Source organism: Equus quagga, chromosome 18, assembly GCF_021613505.1.
Source record: "Equus quagga isolate Etosha38 chromosome 18, UCLA_HA_Equagga_1.0, whole genome shotgun sequence".
Taxonomy (NCBI): domain Eukaryota; kingdom Metazoa; phylum Chordata; class Mammalia; order Perissodactyla; family Equidae; genus Equus; species Equus quagga.
In genome coordinates, this window is record NC_060284.1 from 49,720,518 (window position 1) to 49,742,390 (window position 21,873).

At 44.0% G+C, this 21,873-nt stretch overlaps 1 protein-coding gene across 1 annotated transcript in view; it reads right to left on the bottom strand.

The window, feature by feature from the left end:
* Nucleotides 1–2,732: 2,732 nt before the first annotated feature.
* NOTCH2 (notch receptor 2) overlaps nucleotides 2,733–21,873 on the bottom strand; it is a 153,355-nt gene continuing 134,214 nt past the window's right edge. Inside the window, exons 23-34 of the mRNA XM_046645378.1 lie at nucleotides 20,149–20,385; nucleotides 17,741–17,853; nucleotides 16,298–16,803; nucleotides 14,564–14,911; nucleotides 13,547–13,689; nucleotides 13,134–13,344; nucleotides 12,592–12,688; nucleotides 10,975–11,143; nucleotides 10,023–10,324; nucleotides 9,112–9,259; nucleotides 8,328–8,425; nucleotides 2,733–7,400 (exon numbers count right to left, since the gene is read on the bottom strand). Of these exons, the coding sequence (XP_046501334.1) occupies nucleotides 6,012–7,400; nucleotides 8,328–8,425; nucleotides 9,112–9,259; nucleotides 10,023–10,324; nucleotides 10,975–11,143; nucleotides 12,592–12,688; nucleotides 13,134–13,344; nucleotides 13,547–13,689; nucleotides 14,564–14,911; nucleotides 16,298–16,803; nucleotides 17,741–17,853; nucleotides 20,149–20,385 (3,761 nt within the window). The 3' untranslated portion in view covers nucleotides 2,733–6,011. The remainder of the gene's footprint in view (nucleotides 7,401–8,327; nucleotides 8,426–9,111; nucleotides 9,260–10,022; nucleotides 10,325–10,974; nucleotides 11,144–12,591; nucleotides 12,689–13,133; nucleotides 13,345–13,546; nucleotides 13,690–14,563; nucleotides 14,912–16,297; nucleotides 16,804–17,740; nucleotides 17,854–20,148; nucleotides 20,386–21,873) is intronic.

Consider the following 21,873-nt stretch of genomic DNA (forward strand, 5'->3'; position numbering starts at 1 on the left):
TATAATTGAATTTGAAAATATATTTTCTTCATGGATAAACTATTGCAAATAACAATATTTTTAAGAATAAAATAATCCCCACAAACCAAATTTATGAAAACAAGTAAATGGGAAAGGGAGGAGGGAGGAAGAAGAGGAGGAAGCAGGGAGAAATAAAGAAATTATCTATTATAAATTATATATAATTTTATAATAGTGTTTCTACATTTCTGTTTACTATTATACATTTTACAGCAGTGTAACTTACATAAGTAAAATGCACAAATCTTAAGTAAATTTTACATATGTATACATTCATGTAATCACCATGGATATTTTCAGATTCCAGAAAGATTTTTCTTGCCCTCTTCTCAGTCAAGATCCCTCTCCCAAAAAAGTACCCACTATTCAGTTCTCTATGTACCTTTTTTTTTTTTTTATCCTGAATTATATAATTGAATCATATAGAACGTCTTCTTTTGTGTTTGGCTTATTTTGCTCAACAGTATGTCAATGACAATTCTTCATATTGTTGCATTTTGTTCTTTTTCATTTCTTTACAGTATTCCACTGAATGAAGATACCATAAGTTATCCATCCTACTGCTGATGACTGTCTTCAGTTTGGGTACTTAAAGCCAAAGTGAGGATGAAACACACTAGTAGATCTGGAAAAGAAGTTAAGTCAGGATTATGAATACATAATTCCTTTTACTTTGTTTCCTGCCTTGACACATCAATGGCAGGCTGTCAGGAGAAGTTTTTTAGAAATGTTATGGTTGGAGGGAGAATGTTTTGGATAATGACGTGTTTGCACCTTCAGACCCACCTTCTTCCTTTCTCCACCAAGCTCTTTGTCCCCGGAAGCTGACCTGTATCAATGGATCAAATCCAATGGGCTCCTGTATTTTCAGACTTCCACTTGGATTCAGCAAATGGAAAGTCCAGGGTGGAAGTGGGTGGAGATGAGATCAGGGTATTCATTCCCGGGCTTCTTCATTGTGAGGGGACCTGGGGCTCACTGTGTTCCCTGACAGAAGTCACAGCTCTTCTTGACGTAACTTACTCTACAAGACTCTCTCCTTCCAGGTTCCGGTAACGTCTCCCAGCCTTCATCCCTTTGGACCGAGGGGTGGTAACAGCTCTGCTGGTGCTAGCCAGGCTTCCTGCACTGCCCCTTAGAGTTCCCCTACACCTCACACACACACTTCATAATTAGTTCTTTTGTAAATCAACTCTTACTGAATTATCCTAATTTGAGTTTGCCCACACTTTGCAGTTGGGACTTGACTAGTGCAAATGTTTTAAATGTGTTTTGCTAAGCTCTAAGTCAAAAGAAGAAAAAGTTGTATTCCCTTTTCGACCACTCACCACTGTGACTCGACCACTCACACAGCTGGTCTGGAGCAGTGTTTATTGGGAGCACTTACAGAGGCAGAGGAAGTAACAGGTTCGCAGTTCCCCCATTGTCCATCACATCCTGGACCTTATGCGGGCATTCAGGATGATTGTTCTACTCATCACGTTCTGAAAGAGGAACTCAGCCCCCTCTCCTTGGGCTATGAGGATTTTTAGCTGCATCACTGGGGGAAGCATCAGTCCCTCCCCTGGCATGACCATGGCCTGGTGTCCAAGTCTATTGTTCCAGCTGTGTGATGTGGCAGCCCTTGGCCTCCAGCCCTGCTCTCCATCCTTGGATTTCATGACTGGGAGAGGCCTGGATCCTCCCCACACAATCAAGGGCTAGGTTTCTAGTCTTGCAATTGCAGGGCTAGGATGTGGTCAGCGGCCCAGTGGTCTGCAGCACAGACCCACCAAAGCAGATTTCCCTGGGGCAAGTTTTAGTTCCCAAGTAGCCTGAAGAGGCAACTCCAGCTCTGAGAGGCCAGCCTACAGAGGACCAGACCTGGTGAGTCATTCCTTAGCTCTCAAGTTCAATCTTTTTACACCATTACAAAACCCAACATGAGGACTCAAAAGTGTCTTATCTAAAATTACAACACTCTCAGGATAACCAATGTGTTACCAGTTGTGTTAAAACATATTTGTGCAGATCTTGAATAAGGTTCCTTCATCTGCTTAACTGAAACATATCCTGAGAATTTAAGTCAAGTCATTTAAAAAATACTGCTACCATTTAGTATTATGCATGTGTGTTGTAGAAGTTTCTGCTAATAGAATCTGGAAATGAACTCCATGTAGATATAAGACTGCTGATGCCATACAGATCACAAAAGTCAAATATTTATGTTCAAATGTCTCACTAATTGACTTTAAAAAAAGCAAACGTAGGAACAAACTTGGTAACATATTTATATGCAAAATGATATTTTATAATTGCATATGTTAAGTTCTACACAAAATTTGAGGAATAATATTGCAAATTAATGGTTTAAGTAACAGCACCATCAATATTTTTAATTACATCCCAATCCTCAGTTCTGGCTTTAGCAAACACTCTCCATTTCCAGTGGAAGGCACTTTGTCCTGAGCAATTGTCCACCTGTCACCAGCCAGTGCACAGAGAAGTGACTCAGTCCTGCAATGCTTCCTATCTGACAAAAGCTTTTTCCTCAAAAGCATTTATTAATGACCCAACTGGAGAAAGAAAAAAAGAAGCCTAGTGCTAGGCTTTGTGGGATTCAGAGTGAAAAGAAAATGCTTTCTCTCTCAGCAAATCACGACCCCATGAGCTAGATCATTGTGAGACCGGGGATACAGGAACGGAAAATAAAAACTGCAGTGCCACTGAACTTGACATGTAACCTTTTTTATTTTGTGATAAAAATGCTTTCATATAAATTTCATCTTAACTACTTTTAGAATGAAACTTTGAAAGTAAAAACAAAGTGTGCGTTTTCCTTACTATGTATAGTTAGGAATACGCAGTCATTTTATTGGTTACTGGGTTTTTCATACAAACAGATATAATATCACTTTTAAGGGAAATGTACACAAGGAAGGAACCATAGTACCAGACAGTTACGAGTGGGAGCCTAAGGGCACATCAACGTGTCCTCTCAGTCATCATACATTCAACGTACTGGTTAAGGCCAAAATCCCCAAACCATCTGCCAACGAAACATTACAGATTTGGTTCTTTTCTATGCAAGAATTGTGAACTAGCAAATTTAATAAAGGATGACATAATGGACTTGAGCATCTTAGCTGATTGCTTACATTAAAATCTTTAACTCTCAGTCTCCCTTTCCCTCAAACCTCTCCCTCGCTCACCATCATGTAAGTCAGAAAACGATGCTTAACACAAAACAGAAAAAACAAACAATTAAACAAAACATCTATCCCCCAGACAGACAGGAGTCAAAGGAAAAACTTATAAAAATAAAAATAAACCAAAAATGGGGGGGGGGGATGACCTATAGACGGCATAAAAGATGTGTTCCATAAAAACCTAGTCTCCAATTCTGAACCCAAATGAGAAAGTGATTCTCCGTCTTACCTTCTCTTTTATTAGATTCTATACACTCAAGGGCTCTTAAAATGTAGGAGATTGATAAATGCTCGAAAGGCAGTGTCTTCCTTCTCATCACTGAAGCCTGTCTGTAATGGCAGCTTTCACATTCCCTTCCCCAAAACCCAAGGATCCCAAGAAGGAGAAGCAAGCAAATTAGGCCTACATTGAGCTCAGGGAGGGGAGAGGCTATAAAAGATCCAAGCTGCTGGATCAGAGGCTGATACTTTCAGGACGTGGGGCTGGAACAGGATGACAGAGAGGGTCAGATGTGGTGGGGTCCACAGTGGTCCATGCAGATAGGTTCTCCCCATCTGTGAATTGACAAATGGGTCCAAGGATAGAGAATCACCATTTAGAATGATAAAATGTCATACACCATGAAAGGGGCTGCTGGAGCTGCCATATGAGAGAATAAAACACAGAATGAACAATCTGCTTATGTCAGGGCAGAACTAATTATTTTTGTTGGTTAAATGAACTTGGGCAAGACTGAAAAAACCATTTGTAGACTGCCATGCTAACAGACACACAGGGTTTCCATATAGGGCCATAGACAGATAAATCAGGTAAGTGAGAAGCACTGAGAAACACTCCCAACCAATGGGAATGAAGACTATCATTCAAACCAAAACAGAGTAGGGAATTTAACTATTAATATCTACAAAAGGGCCCGGCAGAACTAATTTTCCAGGTTTCATGACATCATAGCACAGGGAGAAGTGACAGTGTGACCACAGGACCAATTATCAGCAGACTCAGGGAGAAGAGGAAGAAAGCTATTCTCCTCCTATTTCTAGTGATGACTGGAATGCTTCTGCCCTTGACAGAGGGTCAAGGCAGTTACCAAGATCACAGATACAGAGAGGAGACTCAGGTGAGATGCAATCACAATCTGAACCTGAGGATGAGAAAGACGGTGAGTCTGAAATTGTCCATTATCATCTAGAAGGTGACGCTAGGAAAGGGAAGTGTCCTGATAAGTGTCTTTGTTAGTTGCCTAAACAGCAGTGTCATGACTGCTTCAAAGGAAAAGAAAAGGTAGCAAAAAATAGCAAAGGCTGCCTCATAGTTCCTCCCTTTCCAACCTTCTTATAGGGCTGGCTTGGACCCTAGAGAACGAGGTCAACTTTCTATTTCCTGCACTTGATCATAGAAAATCCATGTGTGCGGTGAGAACCTACTGGGTGTACCAGTAACTCAGACCATACAATGTGGAGGGAAGACTGGTGAACAGGCCTTTGATCAGAAAGAGAATCAAGAAGTAGAGACAGTGATCACCTGACGAAGGGAGGGCGACTGTCATGGGGTCCCTTGAGCTGAGGAAGGTTCAGTTCTAAATGGCAAGGGAATATCGTCTCAGACATTTTCTTCTGTGGAGATAGACGGAAGGAAAAGCTCAACAGCTAGGACTAGCTTCACCTGCTGGATGAGTGAGTGAAGCAGGCCGAGGGTTCTAAGCTCTGGGAACAAATGTGCTTCATGCTGGCAGTCAATGGAATGCTTGGCAGGAAGGGAAGGGGGGGACCTGTCAGTGGGTAACCACTTCTTGCATGAGTTAGCTTATCTCTTGGTCATTCCAACATTCCAAACCTTTGTCTGTCTGTTTGTTTTTGTAAGGAGGTCACAGTACCTATGGTGCCAAGGAAAAGATGTCACCCTGACTAGGCCCACAAATGGAAAACAACCAATTTTTATCCTTCTTTCTAGTAAGGTTTATATGAAGCCCCACATGCAGGCAAGAGAATTAAGGTGCAGCCTCTTGAAGGGGTCTCCTGTCCCCAAAATGGGTTCGAAGAAATATATTTTGCTCCCTTCTTCTTCTGGGAGTCCTATTATGTAGGAGAGTATAATAGGTCCATTTTCTAAAGAAACATACCTGAAAGGTTTATGCTGAGAACCATAACCAAAGTAAACCCTGTGAGACTCCTAGGGGCACTGGGAAAGTAGGAGGGGAAAAAGGAGGCTGAAGTTGCTTTCCAGAGCAGGAATGAGTAAAAGCACAAAGGTCTTGCCCTAGAACATGCTGGTGTGGCTACAACCATAGAAAGGTGCAAAAATTAAAGCACCAAATGAAGTCAGAAGAATTTCCAAGGATGAGAAGATGAGATAGCTCAACTCAGGCAGAATTCCAGGGCACAGTTCCCAGTAGGACTCTACTGTAGAATCTTCTCATGGATATGGCAGAAGCCCCCAGGGCTTAAAATGCAGTCTAAGCTGCAAGACTGTCTGGGCTACAACAGGCATCCATCCTAGTCTCCAAATAGAAGAGAGTAAACATGGTCCCAAGTCTTGTATTCATCTTGCATTTCCATGAACTTGGCTTGATGGGCAAGAGACTAGAAGGAGCCATGTCTCTCCCCTACAAAACTCTGCATATAGCCAGTGAAGCTGATAAAATTGCTTCCCTTGCATTATCTAAAAGGTAAGAGCATCTCCTCTCTTCTGCCTCCAGAGGCTGGTTCCAGAGATTTCTTCATTTCTCTCCCGGATGACCTTCATTTGTTCCTCAGCAGCATTTACAATAGGCAATTCTGTCCCTAAACTGGAGGCAGACTTTTTCATGCGTAAACCTGCATGTTGCTGCGTGGTGGCTCAGACATATGTGTCCCAGGTCCCCGCTGACCTGCTCCAGCACCCCCAGGAGTAGGGCTGGTGGTCACATCTGACCAGTCAGAAGCAGAGTGGGGTGATGAACTTGACCACTGGTCAGGAGATTCTGGGGATGGTGTCAGGTAGGGATGTTCACCCTGGAGGTGACCACTGTGACTGGGTGTTCGCTCAGCAGCATTCGAGGAAGCATAACTATGCTGTGAAGGGGGTGTGGGATACTTGCCCACAGAGGCTGGAAAAGGATGATAGGCTGGCAGAATGGTTTGAGCAACCTGCCCATCCTGCTGGGGCATCATGGCAGTGGGGAATGCCACACTGGGCAAACGAGCCATTTCTGGAATCTGGTACATGGTGGGCAGGGGGCCTGCAACAGCAGGAGGGCAATTGGACTGAGGCTGGGGAGCCCCAGCTGGCTGGGTAATACTGCCTTTGGGGATTAGCTGGAAAGTCACAATGGGGGGCAAGGGCTCCCGAGGGGTAGTTATATGCTTCCCTTCAGGTGGCCTGCTCTGGGGAGCTATGCCAGGGTGGGTGCCCTCAGCTGGAGCCAGGACCATACCAAACATCTCATTGTACTGGGTCTCATTCATCTCCATGCGGTTCATCCAATCTGCTGGCACAGTGACTGGATGTAGCCTACCCAAGCTCCCTGCACTGCCATTGCCTGGGGGAACAATGTGGTGGTGGGACAGCAGCTGGCTCACTGAGGGCAGCACAGTGCTGGCCCCATGAGACAAAGGCTGCATCTCATGAAGGTTAGAGAAAGAGAGTGCATGCTGCGCATGAACTGGGGCAGGGGGTGCAGCAGCGGCCAACATAGGGTTGGGTGAAGCCTGTAAGATTCCAGGAGATGTAATCATTGGAGAGGATGTGGTGTCAGAAACATATGTGTGAGGAGATTCTAGGGAATCAACAGGGGATAAAGTCACTGAGCTCTCAGAGAGCTGGCCCTTATCACTCAGAGACTTCTTCCTCCTACTACCCTTGGCATCCTTGGTCTCCTTGGCAAGGTTAGGGAGGCTAGTGGGCATGGCACTCTTGGCATTGGGCCGTCTAGGCTTCTTGCCCATTGGGGTGTGCTTCAGACTGAGGAAAGATCTGTTGGGCCCACAGATGACAGGTGAAAGAGCAGAAGTCAGCACAGTGCCTGGAGGGCTTGGTGTCACATTGTACTCGTCCAGGAGGCGGACAATGTCATGGTGCATGCGGTCCCGAGCCACATCCCGAGGAAGACGATCCATATGGTCTGTGATGTCCCGATTGGCAAAATGGTCTAAGAGAATCTTGGCTGCTTCATAGCTCCCCTCCCGGGCAGCAAGAAACAGAGGTGTCTCTTCCTGCAGAAAAGGCCCAGATAGAGCACATTTTAATAACGTTCTTGAGAATACAGCAGTTTCTCAATCTTTTTGTTATTATCATTCCCTTAGACATTTTTTTCCTAACTCCCTCCCACATGAAATTTTAATACCACAGATAAATTGTATATCTACCCATGTACTGAATGGATATCTGCATTTTATATACAAAAGAGTAAGATGATTTCGCACCTCCTCAACAATCAATTTTCCCTCATTGAGGATGTTATCACCTTAATGGGGAATGTATGAAATTAAACATGCCACTGGGCCAGAGAGTCACTTAAAAGAGCACTGAGCTCACCGAAATAGGGTTTTAAGAGGAAAAAGAGTTAGAAATAAGACAGGTAGGAGGGGAAGAACCTAGAGCATGTACAGAAATGGCAAAAATAAGGGAAAATAAAAAGAAGAAGAGATAAAACGTGTTCAAGAAAGAACTAAAATAAGGGAACAGAGGAAATAAATGAGACAAGATAAGATGAGTGAGAGAGGGGAAGCCTGACATAAAACTCAGGAAGAAAAGTAAAGAGGAAAACATCATGGTGTCCAACAGGAGAGAAAAGAGCAGTGGGAAAAAATGAAAACACACAGGAGAAAAGGAAGTGAGTGTGAACAGAACTGAGAGCAGGAGAAGAGAAATGTCAGAGAAAAGAGAGGCGGAGAAGGCCACGCCAGTTATTTACAGCACAGCCCGGTTCAGACTGAGTGCTGAGCAGACAGAGGGCTCCATCCTGACACTGCTCTGGAGAAGCCCAACACCCTTCCTCAAGCTCTCTGGACCAACTTCCTTTCCAACCTGCCTTCATCTTTGTCTATACATATCACAGGAGGAGCTACAGGACAAAAGGGAAGGCCTTCTAATCTGAGGCGCTGCCATGCCTGCCCTCCAGCTCAGAGCCCAGACTGTACCTTGTTGTCCTGCATGTCTCGGTTGGCCCCATTTTTCAACAGCAAAAGGGTCGCCTCCACATTATTGACAGCAGCTGCCCAGTGAAGAGCAGATTTTCCTGCAAGGAAGAACATTTTTATAAGCAGACAAGAGTTTAGAAGGACGTGAGCTACTCCTAGTAGAAGGAAACATCATGACTTATACAAGAAAACCTTAAACTTCCCAGAGAGCAACAGAAAGCCAGTTCTCTGTGAAGGCCCATAGGAAAAACCTAAGTGTTATCTTCTTGTTCCTCTGTTCTAGAAATACTTCTACAGGCTGGCTGGCCTTCAGAAAACCTCTGTGTAAAGGACCACTTGTCTACGGTACCCACATCCTCCACATGGCACAATCGACCATTGGAGGATCTACCAATCACACACTGAAGACAACAACCTATTTATTTATTACATGTCAGACTGTGTATTCAGGATCTCTGACAACCCCCCGAGTGAAGTCAGCTCTCATAAGTCCTCGTATCAAGAGTGGTATCGCTGGGAATCTACACAGGAAATCTATGCGATCTACCTTTCACAGACCTGCTTTGAGGACCAAGAACCCTCACTAAAGATCCCTTCCCATCTTCATCTATGGACTTCCCACTGGTCCAGTTCTCTGAACTCAATATGTCGAAAAGGAAGAATTAATGAATTAATCTTCAGTGGATTCAGATCTGAGACAGTTCTTTAAGGATCATGTAACAATTTTCCTCCTTAGAGGCATGCTTTTCAGGGGAGAATTTGAATCCCTGCCTTTTGTCCCTACCATGGTCATCCACTGCATTCACATCTGCTTGGCAGTTGATCAGTTCTGCCACCATTCCCTCCACAGCCAGGCGGGCAGCCAGGATCAGGGGTGTGGTACCATCATTCATCCTGGCATCTAGATCAGTTACTCGGTTGCGGATCAGAATCTAGAAGAGGAGAACGTACAGAAAACAGAGTCACCTGGATTAAGGAAAATCATGAAGCTAAGAAAAGAAACAAAAGCATCAGAGCTGAAGCTACACTGTAAGTGCCTGGAAGGGACGGAATGTCTCGTTATCTTTGTGCCCAAAATTCTACCATGGTCAATCAATAAATATTTGTTGAATGAAAGTACAAATAAATGGATGCTCAAGAGACAATGGCTCATGTAAAGTGATGTATTTCTACTTTCTAAAGAAAGAAGGAGGTGTGGGAAAATACGATAATTTCAATTATGGCGTTAGTTTAAGCTGATTCAGAATACTTTCAATTTCCTCGTAAGGGTAAAATAAAAGGGCCTCAAGGAGTACACTGTGAACTCACGTCAAGAAAACCACCAAGGAGCAGCTGGAAGCCCATATGGTCAGATAAATTTACGGAGAGAAGCTGGCACTAGTCAAAGGCTTTATAACAGGTAAGACTCCTATCTGATCCATTCATTTGGGAGGCATTTTGCACATCGAAAAGAACAGTGATTAAGAATCAGAAGACTTGTGTTATCTGCTGTTGGTTCTATCACTATCTGGCTGTACAGAGTTAAGTCAGTTTGCCTGCCTCGCTTTTCCTGCTTTTCCGTCTAGCAAGCATGACTCTACTAACTGCCTTATTCTCTCAAAGAATTATTGAACAAATATAACGGGATATTAAGTGTCTTAACAAAGATAAAACATTATAGATCCATAAGGAACCAAGTCTTCTCATGTTCTTTACCTGGAAGACACCTTGTGCATCAGCTGCCACTGCAGCATGGAGAGGGCAGCGGCCCATGTTGTCCTGGGCATTGGCATCTGCACCTGCATCCAGCAGACGCTTGGCAGCATCAGCTCTTGAGTAGCGGGCTGCAAGGTGCAGGGCCATCTCACCAGTCCGGTCTGTCTGGGCCTGGAGGCTGGCACCCTGGTAGACCAAGTCTGTGATAATGTTGGCAGAGGAGTCCTCTGCATCTTCATCTTCATCACTCAGATCTGAGCTGCCTCCTCGGAGAGAAGCCAGCATCAGTGGAGTGCACCCATCTACAGGAAAGGAAAATTCCAAAAAGTATTCAAGGAGGAGAAGGACGTTAATGTTCAATTAAATCTATTGTTGGAAAAGTTCAATTTGAGTAAAGTTCTTCTTATGGGGAAAAAAATCCCTGTGGTTCCTAATTGGCAATTCATTTTACATTTGGCACCTACTTTTCCTCTGATATTGTTCCTTCTGTAAAGAGTAAAGGGAAAGTGAGAGTCATTTTAAGCTGGGGGATCTTTTCTAAGTAAACAAGCTTTTCTCTTCAAGTTTCTAAGTGCTATGTTATTTTGAATTGGACAACAATTTGAAATATCCAATATTAACATAACTATATGCACTCAGGTGCCAACTAAACTAATTCTCTAGCCTTCTGATTGGGGATATTATCTTTCTATCCTAGTAAAATCTATCCCATATAATCAGCCTGTTCTCAAGCATGCTGTATGTGAAGCAATGTGAAATCCTCCCCTTTCCTCTCAGGTAAATTAATAATTTCTGCATGCCTCTATTCTTTAAGCATTCGTTTCTTCATGCTGATTTAGAATCTGTGACATTGGCAGAGGGCATATCATTAAGTGGGGTCAACACAAGGACAACACTGCAGAACCAAGGGCAGGCATGCCCTAGTGAAAAGGGGAAGCTTGCAGGTGCTGACCTGGGCCACGGACATTCACGTCCAGCACATCCACCTCCTGCTCTGCCTGCGGGGGAGTGAGAGCCAACGATGGTGTCCTACGGATATCTGCAGCTTCAAGGTGCTGCTGTGTCCATGGACGTCGATCAATGGGGTCATCTTCTTCTGAGAGTAAAGCCTCATCTTCAGCCTGAGAGGGGAAAACAACTCTCCTATCAATCTGGCCCACCACCAGGAACTGCAGACAAGGACCTAGTCCAGAGCCTCCCACCACTTCTAATCTCCCCCCAGCTTTCTCTCTCCTCCTAGTCTACCCCTCCAGATTATTAACTGCATCTGCTTCCAACTGCCCTCGTGATATGGTTCCTATTTACCTCACCTGCATCATCTGTCCAACTCTCCCAACCGACCATCTCAAACTCTAGGCTGCAGCCCTAACATGTCACCTATATTACCTACCTAATATGCTACCTATAGAACCCCGAAGCACCATTTTCTTGCTTCTGGGCTTTTGCCTCTGTTGTTCCTCTGCCTGCCATGGTCTCTCCCAATTCTTTGTTTGATTAACTCTTACCTACTTTTCAAATACAAATTAGACTTTAATTCCTCTTTTTGGTCCTAAAAAGCACACTCTGCCTACCTCTATTTAACTGACTATGTATGAAGTGCTACCAAGGCACTACATGGAAGTCTCTACCTCTAGACCGCAAGGTTCGTGAGAATATGGAACAAGACTCGTTCGAGGTTGCCCAGCACATAGCAAGCACTCAGGAAATATTTGTTGAATGATAATTATTATTATAATTTAAAAAGCAACTAGCCTTCATTGAATATTTAGTATGTGACAGAAAATAGGTAAGGCGCTTTACATGTATCATTGTGTTTAATCCTCACAACTCACAGGGGAAAGAATTATTATTGTCCCTATTTTACAGATACGGATAATTAAGTAAAAAGAGATTAAGTAATTTGGTAGCTACCAAGTAGCAGTGTTTTAGAATCCAGTTCTGATTATAACTAAAGCAATGTCCTAACCATCATGCTGTACTACATGCCTGCATTCTTCAAGCATTCATTTCTGTAGCTAATCTAGAATATCTATGGGATACATGCATATCCCAGCCATGTAGAGCTATGGATAGAAGGATGGTCTCCTTTTTCACATCAGCTTCAGCCCAATCTACTTCTGACTTCCATATGGCTTTAGTTTCCTGGGCTCAAGATGCAGAGCCTCCAAACTCAATGGTCACTGACTTTCTTTCCCTGTTTAATTCCACCTTCCCTTCCAGAAGGAAAAGTGTCCAGAAACGATAAGGGAGAGAGCTAGCCATGAAGAAATGCTATTTACACACATCAGTCCTTATTCGACTACCATCAGCATGACACTTGAGGAAGGAAGCATGTTTGTTTCATTATTTTTAAAGAGTTCTTATTGAAAAACATACACAGGTAACCTAAGGCCATCAACGACCTCAAGATTCCTGCCTTTCATGACACCCTGGGATGGTCATTGCCTAAGCAACATACAAAGACTATCACCCTTTTCTCCCTTCCGGGACACTCTAGATACCAAAGGACACAAATTGAAATGTGATCAGCTAATGGCTGACAGTGGTGGTTCTACCATGGCCAGCTTACCTTGGCTTTCTTTGGCTGTGGCCCTTCATCATCGACCCAATGTTCACTTGTTCCGGAACCAATTAGGTTAGCCTCTGAGACTTGCACTGAGAGATTCCTGATATGACAGAATTATGAAGGGGAAAAATAAAAGCAGAGATTATGTTACAAACTAATAGAATGGTTTTCAACTTCTTCCACCATGACACACTCTCGTGGCTATACTCAGACTTTCAGGCGCCTTGGCCTGTATACAAAGGATGGGCAGTATCTTACATCCCATCGCCTGAGAAAATATCCTTTCCTTTCCCAATGATCAAGAGCTCACAACAAAAGTGTGCCTCAACACAGAAGCTGAGCATCACTGCAATAATATATACAGAATAGAAGCATCCAGACTATTATTTCATAGTCACTCAGTAGACATTCAGAATCATGGTCAAGTGTGATAATGTGGTGTGGCCAGAGCTCAGAATTTAGAAACATGATTCAACAAGACCTGCTTTTCAATTTATCCCTGCTCATTACCACTGTGACAGTAGCTTGTTGGCAAACCCTCTTACTTCAGCCCCACGGCATCCTGTCCCACTGGCTCACGACGCTTGTGATTGCTGGAGTCTCGGCGAAGGGTGAAACCTTCAGGCAGCCAGAGGGAGCCATGCTTACGCTTTCGTTTTGCCATGATAACCCCCAGCAGGATAATAAACAGGATGATGACAACAGCAACAGCAAGTAGATAGAGAAGCTGAGTGCGTTTTGGAGTCAAGGATTCACCTGAAAGGGCGGAGAGACAGGGAAAGCGCTGAACAAAATATCGACCTTTCAATATTCGCATCAAATTCATTTAGAGGGTAGCTTTGACCTCACCAGCCCTGAAAAATAGAGAACTGCACATTGAAAAGTGTGATGTTTTCTCTTTGCTCCCAAGTGATGCCTTTCACCCCCATACTTTCCCCTTAAGACCAGTGCCACTCACTGACGACAGACACAAGAGGGTACGACAGGGTCCCCTGGATGGCATGAGAAGCCAGAAGAGCTGCTGCTGCATCTGTGTTCTTGAAGCACTGGTCTGAATCTTGAACACACTGCCGGTTGTCAATTTCCAGAAATACCTTAGAGCTGTGAAATGCCAAGGGAAAGAGGAAAAAGGGAAATGCTAAGTAAAACAGAAGGTGCCAGTCAAGCAAGATGAGTCAGAAAGGGTTATGTGATCCTTCCTTCCTCACCTTGAGCATCACGCTTTCCATCTCTGTGATGCTGCCTCCAGAAAGATCTCAGAAATTAAGATATTGTCCCTTCAGATCCTAAACACTACTTCCCACTCAGGCGATGTCTCACCTGCTTTGGTCTGGGTGAGTCTAAGCCTTCTGACTCAGGCACACAGGACAAGGTGAGAAAACTGGGTAGCGCTGGACTTCGGTGCTCTCCTGGTTGGGTGGTCTTCTTTCACCCCTTCCTAGGTACTCAGCAGCACATAGTGCTACTCTAAAAATATACCCCCCCATACTTTTGGTTCTTATTCTCCTTTGTTTCTGCATCCCTATCTCAGCTAGCTATAGAGTTGAAAGGTGCGGGATATACCAACAAATAGTGGGGTATGAATGACAAAACAATTGGAAATTATTACCCTCATCAAAGAGAATTATATTACAAATGAAGGGCCTTGAAAAGAGGGCAATGATTAGTACAAAGGAGGAGTCACTACTAAAGGGATTTGAGGCAACACTGGCAAAACGACAGAGATTCTAGCATTTGAGGAGGGCTTCCAGACATCCTGCCTCCTGCTTGCTCCAGCCCACCCTTCAGGATCCCAAGATCAAGGCAAACCTTGAGCCTTAAGCATAAGTACTGTGATAATCAGTTTGTTTGACCTGATACACTGCTCTGTTTGTTTGGGATTCGCATTTTTATAGGTTCAGTTATGACTTCTGTGTATCAAAGTGCTCAGCTTTATAAAATTAAGCTTGAAGAAATTCAGAAACCAAAAACCTACCCAGCCACCTCCTGTTCTTCATCACTAGGAAGGGACCTGCGTGTCATCCTCGGCTTCTTCACAACAGCTGACTTCTCACCATAATAGGGATAGACCATGAGGCCCCCCTGGGAGTCCCGCTTAATGCGCAGGTTGGTGTGGAGCAGAGTGCCCAGTGCCCGCAAGAAGCTGCGGGCATCCTGACGTAGTTGTTCAGGTGGCATCAGCACGACAATTACCAGGGTACCCTCTGCCAGGTTCTCTGGCCGGTCAGCAGCACAGTCTAGTCCATCCCAGCCACACTCCTCGCTGTTGCATCCCTGGTCACAATGGTTGTCTTTGAAGTGGTCTGCACAGTATTTGTCATATCTAGGCAGGTGGAGGCAGAGGAGGGAGAGAACAAGGAAGGGAGTTCAGACTTGACTGGAGCTCTATTTGGTTTTCCACTTGGAATTACTGTGGATTTTCCTACCTGTCCTCTGTGGCCCAGATCAAGTCCCAAATGCCCCGGGAAGCCTTCCCCGAATCGCCTATCCCTGACATCATAAGTACGTATAGTCTATGCCACTTAACATCAGTGAATGCTCCATGAATGAGAAACAGCACTGAGCTCACTATGCTACACAGGCTTATGGGGCCCCAGGCAGCTCGTAATCTTGTTAAGTCAGATTTGTAAACAAAGCTGTGTATTTGAAACAAAAATCAACCTGGTTCATACTTCCTCTGTTTTTGTATCTACTGCTCCTGTGAGGTAACAACAGGCTTTCAGAAGTATAAGCTGCCTCTAGAAGATTCTTCCAGAAACTGGACACATAGCCTTGAACCATCAAGAGTTGCTATACAGAGGGCCATGTCACTATGGCCCATTTCTTTCCCAATCAAAACTGAATACCAACTATGGAAGGTAGGCAGTGAGGGGTATGTCTCATACAGGATACCAGATCTAACTTGTACAGCCTCTTTCAAATACTGAGAATAGGAAATTGAGTCCCAAAACCTGAATGATGCACAAACCATTTCATCTACACTCTCCTCTCCTCCCCCACCCCTTGATAGTGACATGATTTGGTTCAACTTGCCACACTAGCTCAGTGAAGAGATGAGGAGTCAGGAATAGCTCATGTGCTTTGGCAAGACCTTTAACATCCCAGGTCTCAGTTCCCTCACCTGTGAAAGACTATTAACAATACCTATGCCTCACAAGGTTGTTGAGAATTAATCAGGGTTAAATTCAATGGGATGGCTAAAAGGAAAGATTCTATGTAAACCATAAAACACCCTATAACTGCAACAATGAAGACCAGCAGGGTTAAGTGGCCTAATCTAGTGTACGCTCCTTGATAAATCCAGATGGGGAACCCAGTCCTAGGGAAAGGATGGGGTGAACAGAGAGAGTACAGACCTTTCCATCCATCCTGCAGGCAGGTTATGTGAGAGGCTGCCTGAGAGTGGGTAACACCACTTCCAAAGTTATTTCCCCTGGGAGGTCACGAGAGCAGCAGGTGAGAAGGCAGAGATAGGCAGAGAGGGGGTGGTTGTGCAATGAGCATTCCTGGACCTCTGTCAGCAAGGGAGAGCACGGGGTAGCGTGTGATGGGACAAGGCTGACACCAGGAAGAAGAGGACCTTCAGGGCGCCAGTCTGAAAAGCAGAGGCAGCTTGGGTTGAAGCACTGGAGTGGTTAGGAGTAAGAACAAGAAACTGAGGTATGTTAGTGACAGTCTCCCTCAGCTTCTGGGGACCGTGGACCCTTACTTGCATGTCTTGCTGTTCCCCTGGCATTCAAAATTGTCAAATAGGCACTCAGCCGTGTTGCACAGCTCATCACATTGGTTGTTGATGTAATCCCAGCAGGGAAGTGGGGAGGAGCAGTTGGCCCAGGGGTTCTCCATAGTGAGGGAACAGTCACCCCCATCCCATTGGCAGGCGTGGCTGTTGCAGGCCTCATCGCAGACGCCATCACGAGCTTTGTCAGCACAATACTGGCTCAGACAGGTGTCAGGCGGGGTGCTAGTGGGGGCTGTGTAGAGTTCACAGCGGCTGCCCCAGAATGGTGGAGAGCACTGGCACGAGTAGTAAGGAGGCTGGCGCTGAGGGTAGCAGCTGCCCCCATGCTGGCAGGGGTTACTGGCACAGCTGGACTCGCAGTCCTGGGGGTTGGGGCAGAAGCAGCGGGGTCCTGAGGCCGTGTGCACACACTGCTCCCCTCTCCTACACTTCACTTGTCCACAGCTGCTCTGGCATCTTGCCCCGGAGAATCCCTGTGGAAATCAGTGAACAAATGAGGATGGTGGACCGACTCTTGAGGGCATGACCCGTTTTCCCTCCTAATCCCTTCCCTGTCACACCCCTGGGGAGAGAAAGACTGGATGCTTGGCTAAGATCCTCCATGTAGCCTCCTGGACCAAGTTCTAGGAAGAGACTTCTTCAAGTCAACCTATAGGTGAGGGCTGAAGATTCCACGGGATGAATGTAGAATTCTCTCCCTTTAGGAGCTCACTTCTAGAAACTAAGTCCACAGGTCATGGTGGGATGAGTCAGGTGACATTGTATCTATAAGCACCTTCTCTAACTGTCATATAATGGCTTTACAGGGGGGAAAATATCATTTCAGGAGGTTTGGGTATCTAAAAAAACTTTCCTGTGTCATTTCATTCTTATACTTCCTGATCAGCCCAGGCCAAGGTCACTGGACATGTTTCCTTTTGGTATCTCCCCACATATAGTGATCTCTGCTCTAGGGAGGTTTTAGCCTCTGGCAGTGGCAAAAGAGTTTGCCAGCAAGTGGCTAAAACTAGGCTTCCTTCTAGTTTAAGAAACATCTTGCTCCCAAATAGTTGCTGCTAAGGAATGTAAGCAACTCTACCCCAGTCTGGGCAGCAAGACCACCCTCCAGCATAGGACTCAGAAGTCAGACAGTAGTCCTGTTTTCAAGGGAACATTCCACAACTTGTTGTGGTTTTTCCTTGGTGCTTCTGAAGACTGACAGTCACAGATTAGGGAGCTCACTGTTTCTGGGAGTATCTTAACAGCTTTACATGGAAAACCTAAGCACTTTCTTCTGAAAGAGATAAAATTAAGAAATCTCCCCACCCAGAAAGTTCCCCATGGAGCTTGAAAAAACCAGGTTTAATTTCAGCTTTGTCACAGACTGTGTGAAAGAGAGCATGCTCCTTAACCATTCAACAAAGCACTTACCGGGGGACAACGACAAATGAAACCATCAGGCATGTTGCTGGCCACAGCACAAGTGCCTCCATTAAGGCAAGGCATCTGGGGACACACATCGATGAAAGTTTCACAGTGACGACCTCAAAGCAGAAGATGAAAAGGAGTTTCAAAAGGCAGAAGTAGGAACTACAAGCTACCGAACAGAACACTGCTGGGTTGTGAACTAGCCAGAGGATTAGATATGGAGCAAGAGGTGTGAGGGTTCAGTTCTCAGCCTAAGGGAGCATAAGATGAAGGAAACACAGACCGGATCTCCACATGGTTGACCCATCACTGGCTCAGGCCAGTTCCTCATCTGTCTCACCTATGCAATAAGGACACATGGCATACATCCCCAAACAGGATGGATGCGAAAAACGACTCTAATCTCACCAAAAATGATGCCTCAGGTTTTTTTAAGGCACTTTACCTTTCACAAGTCAAAGAACATTTAGCAAAACTTTCACTCTACTTTGTTAACATCATCTACTTCACAGGAGAGGCTACTCCAGGCCAAGACATCTAAATGATGATTTCCAGCTTATAGAAAATTTTCATCTGTAACATCTCTTTTCAATCATTTTCTAGCCTTTCTGTAACCTGACTGGTACTGCTTTAAAATACAGTTTAATTTTCCCAGAGTTAATTTTCTCTAGAAACAGTTCTAAAATAGAAGGCATATAGAGGCCACTGCTCCAACACAAAGTAAATTAAGCAACTGAAATCATGGGGGAGACATGGAGGCACAGCTGGGCCCTCTTGGCACATAGCAGGAGATGGGCCTCATCTGGCTTATAGTCAATTAGAAGGAAAGAGGCAGCTTGAAAAAGGAAATTAAAATAGTAATAATTTTGGCCAACCAGAATTAATAGGCAAGAGTTACAGATGTTTGTCTCTTCCAAGCACAGCAGCAGCCCCTAACCAAGAGCAGGTATCACATGGACACACGGTCAGAGACCAACGGTCCCTCGATCTTCATCTCAGCATCAGCATCCCACAATAATTACAATCAGGGAGCTCAAGGGATTTTTTTTCATTCACAAACGTGGGAAATGCACAAACACTACTTCCTGGCTGTGGGACCCTACTTCAAGGTGGTCTCCATTCCTTCCTTCATGTGTGCCCTCTTTCTTGGTAAGTACTTGTCAGTGTTTCCAGATAAAGGAAGCCTCTGAGGCAGTGAAAGGACCAGAAGCCAGCTTTGCCTCTCTGGCTTCCCAAGCACATCATGGCTAATATGAGACTGTAGACAGATTGTTCAAACTCTTTCTGTCCAGCACTGCCTCAATAGGTATGATATTCATAATGGATTGTTTCTCTTTTGATATTCCATCCAGGCATCTTCCATATTGCAAAAGCCCTTCCAATCTTTATAAAATTCCAAAGTTCTTAAAGGTAACATAGCTTTAAAATTGGAAGGAAGGAAGTTTGCAGATGGGCTCAGAATGTAGCAGAGTCCAACTTGCCAAATTATTCGTAGACTACTGCAACCTATTATATGACTCCCAAGGAATACTACTACAGTATAAGATTTGGAATGACCCCAGAAATGCAAGACAGATTTCTAATCTGAGCATCTGATGATACTACCACATTTAGATACAAACAACTATTTTAGTCCCAAAAGGTCACCGAGCTGCCCTTCTCCAGAAGTAACTAGTGAGCGCCCGTGGTAAAGCTCCTACTCTGAAGCAGGAGTTGGTCATCGTTATGATCTGTGATGAAAAAAAAGAAGCCTGAGAAAGTCCAGACCCTCATCAACTGATTTTTGATTTAACACACCCAAATTTGGACCTACTCCCCTTAAGCACCCTAGAAGATCCTAAGTCTCTCTGGGTCCCAGAGTTGGAAAGAAGGTCACAGTGGCAGCAACTACCCAGAAACTCAAGTCACTAGATGCCAAAGAAGGCACAGTTAGATGTAAGCTTCTTGAAAACAAGATGCTATTTTGCTCAGATAAAAAGAGTTCTGTGGATGGATGGTGGTGATGGTAGCACAACAATGTGAACGTGCATAATACCACTGAATAGTATATTTTAAAATGGCCAAGATGGCAAACTTTATGTTGTGTGTATTTTGCCACACTTAAAAAACGTTATTTTGCTCAACTACCCTCAGCATTCTATTTCTTTTTTTATATTTCTGCTCCAGTATGATACAATCAATGTATAACAAAAGAAAAAGTGTCTCTCAGGAAAAAGAAACGGTAGAGATTGATCATAACATCCATGGAGCATAGACGTAAGAAAAAATTGGGCCCGTGAATTAAGCTGGTCTAGGTTTTCACATATAATGAAAAGCTTCACTTGGGTCTTGGACGTGTATACAGGGCCCCACTTCCTCACTGAAAGCCCCCTCGGAGGCAGAGTGGCTGGAGAGGCTGGAGGGGCTCTCACCGGTGAAGGCCCTGTGGCAGACACACAGGTAGTCGTTGATGAGCTGTATGCAGTCCAGGCTGCCCTCAGAGCTGCAGGGGCTGGAGAGGCACTCATTGATGTCCCCCTCACACCGCTCTCCGGCAAAGCCAGGCAAGCAGCGACAACTGTAGCCCCCAATCCTATCCACACACTGACCACCATGAAGACAGTGGGGACCCCCAGCACAGTCGTCAATGTTGTCTTCACAAAGCAGGCCTGGAGGGAAGAGAGGAGAGAGAGCATTATGACAACCCTTGGAACACTGCTTTCCAGCAGGGAGAGCCACCCTGGTTGGCACTTGCACAATTAATCAGGTTATACTCCTCAGTCTGTGGTGGGACCTGTTAGGTCAGGCAGGGCAAAGCACACTCTTGATCCATGACAGCTGCCATCCTCTTGGCGACCAGTAAGAGCAAAGGAAAGGATATGCGTAGAGCTTCTCATGGACTCTCTCACACAACCAATGAAGCCACCTCCTGTGGAGCAGCTGGTACTGTTTGTCCCAACCGAGAGACAAAACACTAGAACTCAAGAGAGACTCAGCACTTTTTCATTAATTTATCCATTTTAATTCAAAATATAAAAACAGTTGAAAAGAGAATATAACAAGAAATCATAGATTACAAATACGTAAAAATATTGGTAAGAATTGGAACTAAATTTGAGTGATATATTTTTTTAAGTTTTATATCCATTGTGTTTTTTTCCTGTAAAATAGTGGCAGTGCACTAGTGTCTTATTTTTAAAAAAATAGAGGGAAAATATCCTGTTGAGAGCTCAAAGCTTATTCCATTTACAACAGAATTCATTCAATATACTGTAGATGTAAATGCACCATCTAGTATGAATATCTGTAAATATTTTTAAGAAGCTAAAGAAATCAATCACTATTATAGAAATGATTCTATGATTAATTCAAAAAATTACAAAAGAAAGGAAAACAGTTCTGTATTCCTACCACTTGCATTTGTAGCATATACTAATACAAGCAAGACTATTAAAAAAGAAAAAGAAAAATGTAAGAAAAGGCCTCATTTTCAATAGGAATAGCAAAAGATAAAATAGGAATGATCTTACTAAGAAATGTACTACACCTATATGAAAACTTTAAAATATTCCTGAAAGGCACAAAAGGAGATTTGAATAAATGAAAAGACACTATGATTTGGTTAGGTAGATTCCTCATCAGAAAGATGTCAGTTTTCTCTATACAAATTTATCAACTTAATGTGACCCCAACAAAATACACCAACAGAATTTTTTAATAGACAATCTGATTCTAAAATTGTATGGAAAAGTAAACTATACCCATAGCCTGGAAAACCTGGAAAAAGAAGATCCATAATAATTAAAACAGAGTGGTATTGATAAATTAATAGAACAAAAAAGAAAGTCCAGAAAAACACTCAAATACACATGGGAATTTAGAATTTGATTAAAGTGCCAGTTCAAATTATTCTATCAAAGATCAAATATTCAGTAAATTGTGTTGGGAAAAATCAGTAGCCATCTGGAAAACGTGCTTCAGTATTCTAGTACTTGAAGAAAATATGGGAGAATTCCCTTCTAATCTTAGAGAGGAAGGTGTTGCTGACTAGGACTCAAAATCCAGAAGCCATTAAAAAGGTTAATACATTCAACTTGACTGAAAATAAAAAGCTCTGGGGCCTGGCCCAGTGGTTAAGTTTGTGTGCTCCACTTCAG